The sequence below is a fragment of the Myotis daubentonii genome, chromosome 15 (genome assembly GCF_963259705.1).
Source record: "Myotis daubentonii chromosome 15, mMyoDau2.1, whole genome shotgun sequence".
NCBI classification, from domain to species: Eukaryota; Metazoa; Chordata; class Mammalia; order Chiroptera; family Vespertilionidae; genus Myotis; species Myotis daubentonii.
Window position 1 is genome coordinate 46,506,590 of NC_081854.1, and position 17,500 is coordinate 46,524,089.

At 46.9% G+C, this 17,500-nt stretch overlaps 2 protein-coding genes across 3 annotated transcripts in view; one reads left to right on the plus strand and one right to left on the minus strand.

Annotated features, from left to right (window-relative positions):
* Window positions 1-436: 436 nt before the first annotated feature.
* Window positions 437-4,052, plus strand: TPPP3 (tubulin polymerization promoting protein family member 3). Of its 2 annotated transcripts, none has more exons than XM_059667775.1 (4): window positions 437-621; window positions 2,930-3,123; window positions 3,239-3,392; window positions 3,507-4,052. In XM_059667775.1, the coding sequence occupies exons 2-4, from the start codon at window positions 2,936-2,938 to the stop codon at window positions 3,693-3,695; spliced, it is 531 nt and encodes a 176-aa protein (XP_059523758.1). In that variant the 5' UTR covers window positions 437-621; window positions 2,930-2,935; the 3' UTR covers window positions 3,696-4,052. The 2 variants fall into 2 exon arrangements, with proteins under 2 accessions (XP_059523758.1, XP_059523757.1); XM_059667774.1 differs by having other exon boundaries at window positions 438-611.
* Window positions 4,053-7,863: 3,811 nt separating this feature from the next.
* Window positions 7,864-17,500, minus strand: part of LRRC36 (leucine rich repeat containing 36) — a 40,694-nt gene continuing 31,057 nt past the window's right edge. Inside the window, exons 10-14 of the mRNA XM_059667776.1 lie at window positions 15,852-16,017; window positions 14,786-14,931; window positions 13,804-13,927; window positions 10,269-10,383; window positions 7,864-8,210 (exon numbers count right to left, since the gene is read on the minus strand). Of these exons, the coding sequence (XP_059523759.1) occupies window positions 7,985-8,210; window positions 10,269-10,383; window positions 13,804-13,927; window positions 14,786-14,931; window positions 15,852-16,017 (777 nt within the window). The 3' untranslated portion in view covers window positions 7,864-7,984. The remainder of the gene's footprint in view (window positions 8,211-10,268; window positions 10,384-13,803; window positions 13,928-14,785; window positions 14,932-15,851; window positions 16,018-17,500) is intronic.

Below are 17,500 nucleotides of genomic sequence, written 5' to 3' on the forward strand. Positions count from 1 at the left end.
AGTCTCCGGAGTTGTGACCTGAGGCTGCCACACGTTAACTGGCGAACCGTGGTCTTGAGCCCGCTCTAGACTCCACTGCCCACTGTCGCTGAGGTTAGGGATCCGATCCTCAGCCCTCTATTCTCCCTCCCGGTTGGGGCTTGGGAAGCTGGATCTGTCCTGGAGGCGGAGGCCTGCTTTGAACTTTGGGTGGGGTCCAGAATGGGGGGCGGCTTTCCCATTAGGGAGCCATCCGAGGACGTCCAGACTGCAGAGGGCTGGCCTCCTCGGCGCGAAGGCCGCGGAGGCCGGCCGTGGAGCTGCCGGGAACAAACGGAGGAGGCTGTAGCCGCAGCTCCGCCCCTGCGGATCTCGGAGCGCCGATGGGGCGGGGTCCGGTGGGTGGAGCCAGCATGACCTTGGTCAGTCTGCCGAGACAGCCCTGGGGGTGGGACTCGCCGTCTCTATGGAGACCGAGAAACAGGGGATAATACAGCGGAGCCGCCCGGGCTGCAGTCCCGCCCCGGAGCCGGCAGGGAGCAGAGCTGCAGAGCCGCCCGGTCCCCCGCGTCAGTGGGTCCATTCTTGTGTCCTTCGGTCCGTCGAACGCGCACTGCAGGAGCAGCCACGAGGTAGAAGTCGGTAGGAGACCCGGGCGCCGACCACCCTAATCAGTATCCTGCACGATGAGGAAGGGGCTGGGGTGGGAGCGGCCTGGAAGGGGTCCCAACCCTGGAGGATACTGAGCTGAGGACGCCAGCTGAGCTGCCCTGCCCCGGGCCCGAGCGTTCCGCCCCCTCCCCCCCACCTCCCTGTTGGGCTGATTGATGACTCCAGCTGTCCCAGCGGGAGCAAGCTGGTGGCCCCAGTTCACGGGTGTGGCTGCTCCATCCATGGCCTGCGGACCCCTGGGACTAGATAGAACCTGTGACCCGGCTCTATCTGATCAGCCTGAAATGACCAAGAATCCATCTTCCCACGGAAAGGAGTGAGACAGACTGGATGCAGGATCCTGCCAGTCGCCCAGGACAAACGTTCTGTGGGAGGAAAGCTCCCCTAGACCTTACCCTTCATGAGCCAAACGCTGGGTCTCTGGTGGGAGGTTGTAGTGTAGGGAGAGGGAAGGTTAGTGCAGGGCTGGGATTGTAGCAGCCCAGAAACTGCAACTTAGAGATGGATCCATGGTAGCTGAAGAGGGGCCCAGGCCATGGTCACTGGAGACTCTGTATAAAAGGCAGAGTTGTCGGACGGTTGCTGAAGATACCACTGTAGTGGAGGAGGTGGGTGTGCTTGGGGGGGGGGTGTCTCAACACAGGAGTGGTCTCAATAATAGTACCTGGGAGTCTAGAAATGCAAGTCTGTGGGTGTGGAGACCGGGGGGCTTCAGTGTAGGGCTGAGATTGTGGCCAGAGATTGTGGGTGTGCGGCGGGGGGGGGGGGGGGGCAGTATATGGATGTGATCAAGGTCGAGGGTGTGTGGAGAGGGGGTTATAAGGCTCTGGTTAGGGTCTCGGAAGGGCTGTGGGTGTGTGGATGGAGGCGGCTGCCATGCAGGACTGAGGGTGTGGTCAGGGAGGCACCATTACAGGGCTGTGCTAGGTTACACAGTGGAGCACTGCGGGTGTGGTCAGAGGACTGCAGGGGGACTGTGAGGGTGTGGGAGGACCCTTCAGTGCAGGGCTGAGGGTATAACTGGGGAAGTCTTCGATACAGTGCTAAGAATATATGTTAAGGGTGAATGCTGAGAGAATGGTCCAAGCCCTCAGTCTCAGGGAGGTCTGAGGACCAGGTGAAGGGTGTAGTCAGGGGGAATAAGGTTGAGGGTGTGGAGGGCCAGGGCTGAGTACACCAGCTGTGGGAGTCTGGGCTGGTTGGCAGTGCTCAGGGTGTGGTCAAGGGGCCTCAGTGGAGGGCTGAAGGTGGGGAACTATGCTGCAGTGCAGGTGTGAGGATTACAGGGCCAAGGCCACAGTCCCACTTGCCAATATGCCTCTAGGGGTTTGTAACTCTACACCCCTACCCTGGGCTAGCCCCCCAATCTCCTGTTCCTCCTAAACTGCACAAATTGGGAGGTTAAAGCCCCAATGGGTGGCAAGGGGCCAGGAAGCCATGGCTGTGCCCCAGGCACTGGGAGTGCTGGGGTGCCCCACCCGTGGGCCCCTGTTCCCCAGCCCAGCCCAGCCCAGCAGCACTGGGAGCTTCTCCCTGAGCCACTCTGACACCATCCTGCCCTTAGCAACATTCTCCAAGTAGCACCACCTCCCTTAGCAACCGTCTCCAGGCTTCACAAACTGTGGCCAGGCCAGCTCTAGGCTCCTTCTCCCCTCATGTTTTTGTTTAACAGCAAATAGTAACAAGGTCCCGGCTGGGCCAGCTGCACCCCTGCCTAAGGCATGCACCCCTGCCTGTGCTCTGGCTCCCTTCTCAACCTGGGCTGGGTCTTGCTGGATCCTCATGACCCTGACAAAGACACCGTCCTGACTAGATACTTGCCTAACTAGCAACCTAGCCTGGCCCTGACCCAGCTTGGCATGGAACACCCAGGGAGGGAGGCCTGATCTGCCATCCTCACTTCCACCCAAGCAGGCCTTGTGCCAGGGCCAGACAAAGCCATGGTCCCAGCTGCTGCCCTCACAGTCTTTCTCGACAGTGCCACTCTGTTCCCAGCCTGGTATGGCATCATGATTTCATCTGAACTCCACTCCAAGCCAGGGCTGGCATTAACAATAGGACCTTTCCTCTTGAGGCCCTCCCTCAGGGCTCAGGGGCCCAGGGAGACACCGAGTGCCGGCCCCTCTCCGCTGGCAGCTCCTGCTCCAGCTCTTGAGGGTATGTAGCTTAAATGCCCCCAACTCAGACCTTGCAGGTTTTGAGGTAGTGGCAGTGATGTTCTGTGCCTTGGGGAGGGGGAACAGCTTGGCTGGAAAGTGACCAAGGTGGGTCCCTACAGGGTGGCATGGCAGCGAGCACAGACGTGGCGGGGCTGGAGGAGAGCTTCCGCAAGTTTGCCATCCATGGTGACCCCAAGGCCAGTGGGCAAGAGATGAACGGCAAGAACTGGGCCAAGCTCTGCAAGGACTGCAAGGTGACTGACGGAAAGGCTGTCACGGGGACTGATGTGGACATCGTCTTCTCCAAAGTCAAGTGAGCTCCCAGGCGATCCCTGCTTCTGATGTTCCCAGAAGGTGGGGAGTTGGGGGGCTGGAAGCAGGGAGCACATGGAGAAGGGGGAAACTCATGGTGTCCACATACCTGGCAGGGGGAAGTCTGCTCGGGTCATCAACTATGAGGAGTTCAAGAAGGCCCTGGAAGAGCTGGCAATCAAGCGATTCAAGGGGAAGAGCAAGGAGGAAGCCTTCGATGCCATCTGCCAGTTGGTAGCAGGCAAGGAACCAGCCAATGTGGGCGTCACTGTAAGTGCCCTGCTGGTCTCAGGGAGACACTGGGGGGTGTGGGGAATCTCAGCTAGGGGTGGGAAGGGCTGGGATCCCTAACCAGGTGCTCCTGGGGGAACTCTGTCCAAACAGAAAGCAAAAACGGGGGGCGCTGTGGACCGGCTGACTGACACCAGCAAGTACACGGGCTCCCACAAGGAGCGCTTCGACGAGAGCGGCAAGGGCAAGGGCATTGCCGGGCGGCAGGACATCCTGGATGACAGTGGCTATGTGAGTGCCTACAAGAATGCTGGCACCTATGATACTAAGGTGAAGAAGTGAGGCCTGGGAAGGCCCCCCCGCATGGCTGCCCCGGCCAGAGGCTCAGGCCTGGGCCCAAGGGGCACGTGGAGCAAGAGAGCCCGGTCCCCTCCCTGCTGGACCTGCCATCCAGAGCTTCCTGCCCAGCCCCACAGGCCAGCCTACCAGGCCACTGACCCAGACTGCTCTGTGTCCCCTTCCTCTTTCCTCCATGACTTCTGTCCCTCTGGGGAGAGAGTCTGTGCCTATAGGCTCACCGCCCCAACCTAGCCCCGGGCATGGCTAACCCCTGACTGCTTGCCTCATATTTAAGCTGCTGCTCTGGCCAAGTGCCTAATTCTTACCCAGACCTCAATAAAGACACCTTTTGTATCAATATGGCCTGGTCAGGTATATGACAATGGGGATAATGACATTCACACCCCACTGACCCCTCGCATTCACTCCCCTGCCTCTCGCATTGCTGATCCTTCCACTGGTGGCCCTGCCCCCCAAAAGACAAACACATCCCTTCCATCAGCACAGAGCGATGCTCCTTAGGGAAATCCAGAGCCTCTTGCCCCAGCCCTGACCCAGAGTCCTAACATCACAACTTGCCTTCCTGCAGTTAGAGCCTCAGTCTCAGCCTCTCTGCTTTCACAGCAGGAGGAGGGATGAGACAGCAGATTTGACCTGGGCCAAGTGTTGGCAGGGGGCCCAGTGCCAGGCCTTGGTCTCAATCTGCTGACAGGCCCCCACTCCCGGGGGCTACCAAGGTGAGTCATTCTGGGTTCCAGCTTCAGAATATCAGAAAGTGCAGGAAGAACCTTAGGGGGTAGTCTACTTCCCTAATTTTACAGCTGAGGAAACTGAGGCTCAGAGAACAAAGGGGCTTCTGTGGAGGGGTGTGGGGTGTGTGTGGGGGGGTAGAACCATGCCCAGCATGATCACCAAAAACGCGACTGGATGGCCAGGGATAGAGCCTGGCACCCAACACCAGCCAGGGGAGCAGAGCATCCAACAGTGAAGGGGCCTCTTCCTTGCTGACTCCCTGTTCAACATCCCAGGTTGGGAGGAGGGTGGGGGCCTCTCTGGTCCTCTCTAGCTCCTGGGAGTTTCTGGATTAACCTTTTCTTCTCTCTGAGTTATAACAAGGCCAAGGCTTTGGGGCCAACTCTCCTCTTCCTGCTGACAAACAGGCTGGATGGGACTGAGTGCCTTCAGAGGAGAGGGCAGCTCCCAAGGGAGCTAGAAAAAAGGCTCAAAGGTCCTGCTAACATGACAAAGTAGTGCAACTGCTCATTCCCTCATCCCACAGACTATTCTGGGATGTTCCTGCCCCAGGCTCTATCGCTGGCTATCCAGTCCCATCCTTGAAGGATGGGAGTGGGGGATGTAGAGAAATAGTGTGGCTCAGGACAGGGATGCTGGGGAGGGAGGTGGGAATGAAAGGGTGGAGGGTCAACTCCTGGCCACGGGAGAGCCTAGCCTAACAGCTGACAGCTGTGGGCTCCTCCCCAATTGGCTGACCAGTCGCCTCGCACCGCTCAGGGAAGAGTTTCAGAGAGCTCTGCCTCTCCCACCGGTAAAAATGATTCCTCTAGCCTTGGGGAATTTGAATTGTACGCTTACTTACATGAGCATAATGGGAGTGAAAGCCAAAGCCTTCTGGCTTTCACTTGCTAAAATATCCTCTTAGTGAAAAGAATTGAACTGGATTGCAAATTGGTCCAGGCTATTAAGTGATTAAGTGAGTACCATCCAACCTGTAGGGGAGCAGCAGCTCAGCCCTCCTGTGCCTGGCAGTGTGGCTTCGAGCAGTGGTCGGCAAACTCAATAATCAACAGAGCCAAATATCAACAGTACGACGATTGAAATTTCTTTTGAGAGCCAAAGTTTTTAAACTTAAACTATATAGGTAGGTACATTGTTATTAACTTAATTAGGGTACTCCTAAGCTGGCCTTTGCTAAAAACGTCCTCAATCTGATTGAGGTACGTTCGCTGAGGTCGACCCCTTCCAACGCTCCCATCCACACTCGTCTTGTATACTTGTTTCATCCATCTCCTTTCCGAAAACCGACTTCTGCGCATGGGCCATGAAATTTCAATCACACTGTATGTGCGCGCCCGCACGTGGTATTTTGTGGAAGAGCCACACTCAAGGGACCAAAGAGCCGCATGTGGCTGGTGAGCCGCGGTTTGCTGACCACTGGCTTAGAGGAGGAACCTAGAGAGAGAATTGGCTGAGCCCTGAAACTCTGCCTTGTAGGAGTAAAGCCCCCTCTCCTGGAAAAGTGGTTGTGGAGCCTGAGGGAAATCAAGGCCCACCCAGAGCCAGGAAGACCCTTAAAGACCAACGGGCCGACCAGGAGAATCTGTGACAAGGCAGTGACTGACCGAACTGCCCTTCAACCCTTTAGTTATCACTGCTCCACCCTCCGTATCCCCCTCATGGTGGAGAGCTTTGGGTCCCCTTGCTAGGAAATCCACGTGGGCAAGAAAGCATGGTCAGGGTCATTCCAACCTGCATGCAGCTGGTGGGAAGGCCAAACCTGTCAGAGTGGCTCTGCCCTCCTTTGGGGCACAGCGCTGGCCGGGGGACTCGGCCCTGTTTCCTTCTTTCTCCCCATAATGCCAGGCCTTGCGTGAGGAATTCCTCTCCACTATTTTCCAGTTGCTTCAGGAGATCTCCCCTCTCCATGTTGAGTTCAGACAGTCCCAACAATTCTTTGGCCCTTCCCTTGACACCTTTAATCCCTACCCTTGCCCTGTGGACCAAGTGCCACACAAGGCAAGTGAGAAACACAGTCAACTTCCCCAAATGTGGCCATCAACCCTAGAGAAGTGCCTGGCCTGGGGCATGGCCAGCCACCTGCAGTGGCATTAGAAAATATGGTGGAGGTGACTGTCTGGGGCAGGCATTGGATTGCAGTCCTTCGCCCTGTACACTCTCTGGCTACATTAGCTCTCTGGGCAATCCTGAAGCAGAAACACACCTAGAGCCACTTCCATCATCTCTTCCCATTGATTTTTAAAATGCCCCACTGATCAGAATTAAAAGAAAAATTGTGCCTCTGTCTGAAATACAGAGTACTCATGAGTACAGTGCATGCTGAGCCCAAAGCTAACACCCAGAAGCTGCACCTCTGGTCTAGACTTCACAAGCCTTTTCTCTCTTCTCTCTAGCTCCTTGCTGCCCGCTACCTCCCCCCCCCCCCCGCCCCCCACCCCCACAATCATCACTCCATTCTTCTTACAAAGACAGCTTCTCCAACACAAATCTACCACTCCGCTGCCTTCCCAGTGTAAAAGCCCCAAGGAGCCATGCAACCTCGCTCCTGCTTATTTCCTCTCAGCCCCTCAATTCCATGAACCATGTTCCTTCCCACTTCATGGCCTTTACACGTGCTGTTTCTCTCCGCAGCTCTCCCCATTGTTTCTGCTTTCGACCCTGTACTTTGCCTGGTAACCTTCTACTCATTCTTCAGGTCTCAGTTAAAAGAACATTTCTTCAGGGGACATTTTCTTGACACACCTCCCAGGCTTGGACTGCTCCCCCATTTATATACTCATGGCACCATGACCCACATCTTCCTTGCCCTACAATCCCTCTGGGGCTCCAGGCTCTTCCACTCTTGGCCTGAGAAGGCTCTGCATGTTACCATTCCACTCTTCTGCAGCTTCCACTCAAACAAGTCCTCAGTGATGCCTTCAGTTCCCCAGGGTATGGATCTCTCTCTCTCTCTCTCTCTCTCTCTCTCTCTGGCTCTGTCTCTTGCTTTTCAGGGCACCTTTAGGCTTTTGTTTAGACCTGTTTGGTATCAATGCCAAGCTTGGAGCTCTGTCACACCAGTTTGTGCTTTCCTCCCTGACTGAATCTCCAGGGCAGACACCAGATCTTGTTACCTTTTCACTAGGTGGAAGAAAACTAAAAATATGTTTGATGAACCAATCAATATGGATTCTCTGAAATTTCTTCTAACACAGAACACACCTGGTCATGTATGTTCTTGTTAAATGTCCTACCACACAGTTTCAAGTGACACTTGGGAAAAATGTCTAGTGTTTTTTCCTATTTGACATTTTCAACCAAATGTTTCTATGTGATATGATGCTAGGACTAAGTGCCAACTATTTCTGTGGGCAGAAGGAAAGAATGACTTGATGGGAGGAGATAAGAAGAGAAATAAAGAGAAGGATCAATACAATGTAATCAGAATAAGATTTTTTTTCTTAATCTTGTGGGTAAATACCACCACACTGGTGGAAACGACATTGAGAGTCCCCTGTGGCTGAAAGGGAAGCTGCAGAGAAGGTATTCAGTGCTAGCTAGCTCCATAAACTAGTCTCTGGGACCGAGTTGGAGACACTCTGTATTAGATACTGACCCGTGTCATGTGCCACTGGTGGGGAGGAAGACAGCGTGCTTTTCCCAAAGGGCGATGATCTCCCTAAGCGATGATTCTTCTCAGGAGGCAGGAGTGCTTTCCCAGAATAACCTTTTTGCTCTTTATTCAGCTGCTGCAGCAGATACTCATTAGTTACCACCAGGGATCTGAGGCACGGGGGAAAAGGCAGTTATGAAATCATAAAAGCAAAGTAGATGCCATTCAGACCTGTAATGTTTGCTAAAGACAAATATAAAATATAAAAAGTAACATCTTTAAATAGAAAGAACTGTGCAGTTTATGAGTGGGTTATTTTAAAGGCAGGCCAACAGTTTCTTTCTTCATTATGATTCTGTTTATGTTCCAGACTGACTGTAGCAGGAACATAGTTCACATTTTATACAGTGATTGCTCTGTCCATTCCAAAGCACTTTCATGATGAGGTAAGTAGACGCACTGGGAGATTGGCACCTGACCAGGCCTCCAATTTCTATCTCCAAATTTTAACTTCTAATCTAACCTGCCTCTGCAGTTAACTAGTGGTACTGGTCATGGCTATACTTTTGGACTCTGAATTACCATGTAATGTTAAAAGCCATCACAGACAGGCCAAAAAAAAAAAAGGTAAAAAATGATGCATGCACAATGCTATTCATTGCAGCACTGTTTATAACTATAAAATACTGCCAACCTAAATACCCATCAATAGAGGAATACTTAAACACACAATGGAGTCCCAGCCTATATAATAAAGATAATATGCTAATTAGACTGAATAGCAGAACGACCATCCGGAGGACCTTTCGGACGAAGCCGGGGCTGTGAGGAGGGCTGCGAGGGCCAAGCCCCTTGCACGAATTTCGTGCATGGGGCCTCTAATACAACTATAAAAAGGAATGAGAGCTACCTCTATACACCACTGTGAACTGATTGCTAAGATAAACTGTTAACGTATCATTATGCCTCTTTCTAATTACTAGAGTGCCCCTCTACACACTCACACCTACAGTGGAAGGCTAGTGGGAGGGAAGGAGAGGATAGAGGAGACAGGAAAGGCAGCTAGATTTATCCAAATTTATCTCATTTTGTAGATTTGACTTTGGGACCGTGTAAATGTTTTTACATAATTATAAAACAAAATTAAATCAAAATACAATAAAAATTTCCTGTGAATCAAAAGCAAATTGAAACAAATTGAACCTGTATATTGAATTGATGGCTTAACACAGAGAAAAATTATTTTCAAGTTACTTTAAAATATAGCAATTTTACTGTACATCACTGAAGAAATGCACCCTATTGTTCTCAAAGTGTGGCCCCAGACCGCCCGAAACAGCATCACGTGGAAATTGATGAGAAATGAAAATTCTTGGTTCCCAGCCCAGACCTGCTGAATCAGAAACCCTGGGGGTGGGGCCCAGCAATCTTCATGTAAACAAGTTTTTCAGGTGATTCTGATGCAGACCTGAGTTTGAGAATCGTGACTTTATGCTACTTGCTCAATTTTTGTATATGTTTGAAATAATTGTAATGAAAAGTTTAAAAAAATTAAAAAGCCACCCAGAATGGCCCTGGGTCTAATCCTGTGAATATGAAGTTATTCCAAGGAAAATCAGGAATTGAAGTTTGAGACGGAAGATGTGGGCATGGGATTCTTATATTTAAATTTCATTGAAAGTCCTAGTAAAGGTGTTTGTCAAATCAAAATGTCCAGGGCTTCTCTAAATGTACCAACAGTCTTGAGGCCTCTTCTGATTTTCCAGCCTGCATCCTGAGGGTACTATTCTTTGAAGAGGCAGATGCTACTGAGCTCTTCCAAAGAAAACACAGACATTGGATTCTTTCTCTATTATTCTGAGTGCTCAGCGTACTTTCTGTGACCAATAGCAGGCAGGTATTTTCCAGAAGAGCCAGATGACTGATTTTGGGGGGTACATAGTGACAAAAAAATGCTAGCTGACTCAAACAAGGGTCCTGTAGGATCTAAAGAGAAACTACTTAGTACTGAGGTGGTACAATCCACCGATTCCAGCGAAGACAGTTAGTCCCTGGTGTGTCCTGAAGAAGAGCACTTTGAACACTGAGCTAACTGGCCTAGAAACAAGTGGTTTACATGTAACATGGAGTTAATTTGAAAAGCATATAGATATTAACTTGCCAGTAAAACAAAGGAGATAAAGGAAAGTAAGCACCTGCTTTTCGAAGCCCGCTAGACCCGCTCCTACCTCTGACTTTCATGGAGAAGGGCCACTGTCTCCTCCAGCTTTTTCAGCTGGGAAAGCTCCTGGTTCAGGCAAGCCACCTGTAGGTTCAGCTGTTGGTTTTTGCGCAGAAGATCATCTACAAAGAATACAGTAGCCATGGGTGAGAGGATTCCAAGCAGCTGGTCTTTGAGCAGAGCTTACGGACATCTTGAAGAATGGGGGCCCCCTCACTGCACCCGCCTCCACACTCCACGCGCCATTCCTTCCCTTAGACACAGCAGACATGGTGGCAGGAATATGGGATTTAGCAACAAACAGATCTGAATTAAAATTCAACCACTTAATACCACATGTTAGTTCATTTTTCTGAGGTTCACTAGAGCTAATAACCCTGCCCCATAGCACTATTAGAAGCCATCAATGAGACACCTATCCTCATTTAGCATAACTAGTCAATAATTATTGGGTCTCTGAATTCTCCATTTTAGTTTATGAATACATGTGCTTCACTCTCTATGGAGTATGTGAAAACATCTAGAACTGTGTCAGGCACATAGTAATAACTCAGTGAGTGCTTGGAGAAACTGAATTTGTAACCAAGACACTCATATGTAGTTCCTCAAATATATTACCACTGCCTGCAATAATGAGGTAGGTAAAAGCACTTGAATCCCACCCGGCCAGTGTGTCTCAGTGGTTGAGCATCTCGACCCATGAACCAGGAGGTCATGGTTCAATTCCCAGTCAGGCACATGCCTGGGTTGTGGGCTCAATCTCCAGTGTGGAGCATGCAGGAGGCAGCTGATCAATGGTTTTTTCTCATCATTGATGTTTTTCTCTCTCTCTCCTCCCTTCCTCTCTGAAATCAATAACCAAAATATGTATATATTAAAAAAAAAGAAGCATGTGGTCCTGAGGAAGTCTAGAACCATACTTCTTAAACTTTAGAAACTTTAGTATGTTTACAGATCACCTGGGGATCTTGTTAAAAACAGACTCCGATGCAGTAGGTCTGAGGTGAGGCCCGATAGTCTACGTGTCTAACAAGCTTGCTGATCTGTGAATCACACTCTGAGCAGTAAGATTTGAGAAGGTGGAAAACAGAGCTACAATAGCTGTATTTATCATCAGTAAGCCAACACCAGTACTGGGCCTCAGGGCTGACTGAAAGTAGGTATCTAGTGAACAATCACCTGTTTTCAGAGTAGGTAAGTAGAGATGCTTTGATTATTCAGGCTTGTAAAATCAGACAGTGATGAGACTGAACTCTGGAAATTCAGTGCTGACTTCCAAATCAAGTTCCTTGTACAAATTGAAATGTTTGCTTAGGGGTGCTGAGCTGGAGGGTTAAAGTCAAGGGTAGACTTTATCTAAAATACAGGCCTAAACTATGCTAATAATAAAGTAGTACAAATCAAAACCAAAATTTCAATGAAATACTATTTTTCACTTAGAACTATGGCAAAAATTTAAAAACTACCCAGTGGGGACAAGGATAGAGTGAAAAGGATTCAAATTCACTCATCGCTGATGTGAGTGTAAATGTAAAAAACCTTTTTGGGAAGAGATTTGGCAACTTATAATGAAAGCTTCAAAAATGTCCACATCTTAAGGGGACATATGTAATACTTTCAACGATAAAGATTAAAAAGAATATACCCATCTTTTGACCCACTAATTCTACTGACAGGAATGTCCCTAGGATAATAATAGTCTGAAATGTACACAAAGATTTATAAGTACATAGATATTATTAGCTGCATTATTTATTATAGTATAAATATTAGGACACTCAGTTCTGGCAGAAGGGAAGAAAGACAATCTCAGAGAAGCATTTTCACTCTAATGTCTTTTCTTTCATTTCAGGTCTTTTGAATGTTTGGAAAATCTTTTTTTTATATGTTTTTATTGATTTTTTTAGAGAGAGAGGAAGGGAGAAGGATAGGAATATTGATGAGAGAGAAACATCATTACTTGGCTGCCTCCTGCACACCCCCTACTGGGGATTGAACCTGCAGCACAGGCATGTGCCTTGCCCAGGAAATTGAACAGGTGGCCGAAACTGGTTTGGCTCAGTGGATAGAGCGTCGGCCTGCAGACTGAAAGGTCCCAGGTTCGATTCTGGTCAAGGGCATGTACCTGGATTGCGGGCACATCCCCAGTAGGAGGTGTGCAGGAGGCAGCTGATCGATGTTTCTCTCTCATTGATGTTTCTAACTATCTCTCTCCCTTCCTCTCTGTAAAAAATCAATAAAATATATTTAAAAAAAAAAAAGAAATTGAACGGGTGACCTCTTGGTTCCTGGGTCGATGCATAACCACTGAGCAACACCAGCCAGGCTGGGAATTCTTTAAAATTATTTATATTCTAAACAATGGGCCGAAACCGGTTTGGCTCAGTGGATAGAGCATCAGCCTGCAGACTGAAAGGTCCCAGGTTCGATTCCGGTCAAGGGCATATATCTGGGTTGTGGGCACATCCCCAGTAGGAGATGTGCAGGAGGCAGCTGATTGATGTTTCTATCTCATCGATGTTTCTAACTCTCTATCTCTCTCCCTTCCTCTCTGTAAAAAATCAATAAAATATATTTAAAAACAAACAAACAAACAAACAAAACAATGGAAGCTTCATTTATAACTAGAGGCCCGTTGCACGAAATTTGTGCAAGAGTAGGCCTTCCTTCCCCTGGCTGCTGGCACCAGGACCTGGGCTTCCCTTGCAGCCCCGGCTTCGTCCAGAAGGTGGTCCAGAAGGACGTCTGGTTTAATTAGCATATTATGCTTTTATTATTATAGATCGCTAACATTAAAAACAACTATATAGAGGACTAGATAAATAAGGCACATTTGTGTGACATTGTAGTAAATGCCTATACCAAGCATGTCAGACTCACGGCCGGGGGGCCGCCTGCCTCTCTCTTAAAGCATGCAGCCCGCCGGCCACAAGTGTGACATGCTTGGCCTATACTATTAAATTGGCAACATTAGGGTGTAGAATCAAATTGTCGATTGTCCTAGGGTACAGAGTGGGGGAAACTGCACAAGGGAACTTTCTGGAGTAACAGAAATGTTCTGTATTTTGATTAGGATGGAATTAAATGAGTGTATATATTTGTCAAAACTCATCAAACTTAAAATGTGTGCATTTTGTTGTATTGAATTATTTTTTTAAAACCACGGCACAAATTTTAATTTTGAGTTAAAAATATATGTATGGTGAAAGAAAATATACCAAAACACTAATGGTAGTTACTGCTGGGTAGTGGAGTTTTATTTTTCTTATATTTTTTCAAACTTTCTATAAAGAACACAATCTTCTGCTATAATCAGAAAAAAGTATCATTCTGAAAAACAGTAACAACATTTGTACTTGCTTTACAATGACAAAGAGCTTCATCTGATAACTCAAGTCACCTGCATTACAACTCTCTGAGGCACGATGATGGTTTCCATTTAGGTAGCCATGTGAGCTTTAGATAATGAAGCTTATTAATTGCATCATCTATAAACAAACAATTGTCATAGGACACACCACACACTGCTTTCCTGAACTTACCGTAAGTGTTGGGCTGGTGCCCACTCACAATTGAGGTGGTAACACCTTCCTCCAACTGCTGGATTTTTTCAGATAAAATGAGGTTTTCCTCCAGCACTCTGACCAATTTTTGCTTCAAACTTTCCTTTGGGTCAATAAATAAAATACAAACACATTAAGAATCCGAAATTATAAGAAGTGCTTTTAGAGACTGAAAGAATCGTTCCCCTGTTTAGTGATAATTGAATGGAGGTCAGTCTCTCACTAGAATTATAATTCATTGGTAAACATAGCTCAAGTGCAGCAAACAAATTTATCACACAGAGTTGCAATTTTTCTTGTGTTTATCCACTACTGTTGCAGAACAAGTGGTCGTTTTGACAAGCGGCCAGCATTCTGAGTCATTTATCTAAAGTTTGTAGAAACTGAACTTAATGTTTGAGAATCCTCTAATGTTAAGAAAAAGGGAGGGGGTCAATAGGGAAAAAAGAGGACATATGTAATACTTTCAACAAAAGGATATATTTTAAAATTGAGGGGAGACTTAAGGATATGAGTCCCTTCTTCCTCTTCCAGAGCCAGCAGCTTGATGCTCGAGGCCTGGCCTCTGGCTCAGGGCTCTGCTCCACCAAAAGGGAGAAAGACAATCCCAGAGACATGTGCCTTCCCTCATTAGAATCAAACCATGACCTCCAAGGCTATGATCCTTAACATTTTCATTCTAGGGTCTTTTTCTTCTTCTTTTCCCATTTCAAGTCTTTCTTTAGAATTTTTGGATGAGGGCTAGGATTAAGGAGTCATCCCTATAGAACCTCTGACTTGTCCCTGTCCTGGCAAGTTCTGTGTTCCTGATTTGCCCAGAATGACTTTTCTGTATTTTGGTTCAGGTACATCTAGGTGTTCATGGTGATGATGACGACTATGGTACAGAGCTGTTCTAGTCTTGCTGCTCCATCCTTTTCTAGTAAAGGAAAAGTAGGAAAGGGAGATGAAAGAGGCATACCATGTCATTAGGGACCACCTGCCCAGCCTCCTTCAGTTCCATCTCCCTCCTGTGGAAGGCTTTGGACGCATCTTCAGGATGTGAGCGACACCACTGCTGGGAAGGAGCAGGGACTACCAAAGTCAGAAGCAGATCTCGGGCAGGACCTGCCAAAAATTCAGGTTGGGCACATGGGCCAATCTTAAAGCTAAAGCACAGAATTCCTAGTCAATAACTACTAGCTCTGCAGCATAAATAAGGTAATCTAATATCTCCTTTTTAAGAGAATTTCATAAGTGGCTGTAAAAGGTGTTTCATGATTGGAGAAATTGTATCCCACATCCTCTATGGAGAAACAACAGGAGACCCTCTGGAATGCGGGCTCTGTGCTATTCTCTAGTCACTGAGGAGGGCTCCTGGGGGTAATTTCCTACAAAATGAGAGCAAAGGGTCAATGTGGGAAGAAAAGTAATTGGGCTAAGATTTCTTCTCCTGTATATCCCTTTAGAAGTTAAAAAAAGTTAAGTCCAAATAACTCTAAGTTTCTAATTTTTACTTAAACTTTTCCACCACCAAGAACTCCTTGGATTCTTCTTCCATTAAACAACTAATAAACACATGGGGCCAAGGTTTGCAAAACCATTTTCCCCAAATTCCTAAAAAGAAAGATGCCCTAAAAAGAGCCCAGGTCATTTAGTCAGTGGAAGTTTTCAAATCATAACATCTGAACAGGCATCTCAGAACTCTGATGATCAACCTAATTTCTACTGTATTTATTATTAGCACTTTCCTGAGGATCATAAAATCCTTTGTAACCGTTAACATGACCACTCTGTCATGTTAACATATCTCATCACTCTACATATTACCCAAAGACTACTAAAAAAAAAAATGACAGGAGGAACAAAATAATTGGTACATGATGTAAGAGTGCTGATAAAACAAACAGGAAGAAGATTATGAGAAAAATGCAGACTTTTCCATTACTGTGTTATTGAGAAATTTGGTAAGTGATCACGAGAACAGTTTGCCTTGAAGAACAGAAGCAAAGTCGGAGCCCTTCTCCCAGAACTGAGAAAGCACTCACCCAGAAACTTCTTGTTAAGGAGGAGGGAGCCGGAGCCGGTCCAGTGCTTATCCACAAGCTCCAGGAGCTGTCTGAGGACAGTGGCCACATGGGAGGTTCTGGCAGAGATCTGGGAACTGTGGTTTCCTGGCAAACCGTGCAAACTGCCCAGGTCACTAGAGAGAGGCTCAAGAAAAAAACAAAAGACCCAACCATTCGTCATTCTTACACAATAAGGGAAATAAGAATTCAGACATTTAAAGTGTTAACATTTTAAGAAAAAGAAAAAATAAGAGATTTGAATAGAATATTATCTATGTCCAAGGCAAATATGATAATATATTCAAGGACAATTTCAAAGCTAATAGTATCTTCTTACATGATTTTCTGTAGAGATTTTTGAGAAGAAAACAAAAAATGTTTTGACAGCTACATCAGTGGCTCAATATATTATGTTATGTAATATGGAAAGATTAAATTGCAGAACATTTTCAGAAAGTTATTATATATCATAAAATAAAATGGGGAGTAATTTAATAAAAAGCATAACTCATAATAACCTTATGAGTTATGATGTTACAATAAGCTTATAACATTTTAAATGTTAAATGCTATTGTTGGACCTAGTACTAAAGACATTTTATTCCGTATGAATTTTATATATAGATGTATAGGTAGATCTGTCTCGTAAAATTCACAATTGTTTTTTATTAAGTGTGACATGAGTAAATACATATAGACATATCTAAATGATTTAAGAAATTGTGGATTTTACTGGACAAATCTGTTTACCAATCTTCTCTGTAGGGTCTCATGTACTTCAAGAAAGTTGACATATATTCAAAACAGCCAAATTAGCCCTAGCCGGTTTGGTTCAGTGAGTAGAGTGGTGGCCTGCAGACTGAAGGATCCTGGGTTCGGTTCTGGTCAAGGGCACTGCGCGTACCTCGGTTGCAGGCACCTCCCTATCCTTGGCCCTAGTCGGGGCTCATGCAGGAGCAACCAATCGATGTGTTTCTCTCACATCGATGTTTCTCTCTGTCTTTTCCTCTCTCTTCCACTCTCCCTAAAAATCAATGGAAAAATATCCTTGGCAAGGATTAACAAAAACAAAACAAAAAACAGCCAAATTATTTCTCAATCTTTGGCTCTTTTGATATAAAAAGTTATAGATGATTAATTAGCTGATGCTGTTATACCCACCAACTGTGAGGCAGAACACCAAAGACAGTGATATTTATAATGTGAGTTACACATGTGGCCTAACTCGTCAAAAATGAACATTTATTGCCCTTGGTTTTATGTATTGATAATTGTGTGTATATCATGTGACAACTTGGAAACATATGCTTTTACAGATTTTCTTTCATTTATCACAATGTGGTGAGAGTTGGGGATAATTTTTATAAACTTTGGAATAATTTTATTAATTTTTTTTAAAAAATATATTTTATTGATTTTTTATAGAGAGGAAGGGAGAGAGATAGAGAGTCAGAAACATCGATGAGAGAGAAACATCGATCAGCTGCCTCCCGCACATCTCCTACCGGGGATATGCCCGCAACCCAGGCACATGCCCCCGACCGGAATCGAACCCGGGACCCCCCAGTCCGCAGGCCGACGCTCTATCCACTGAGCCAAACCGGTTTCGGCAATTTTATTAATTTTTA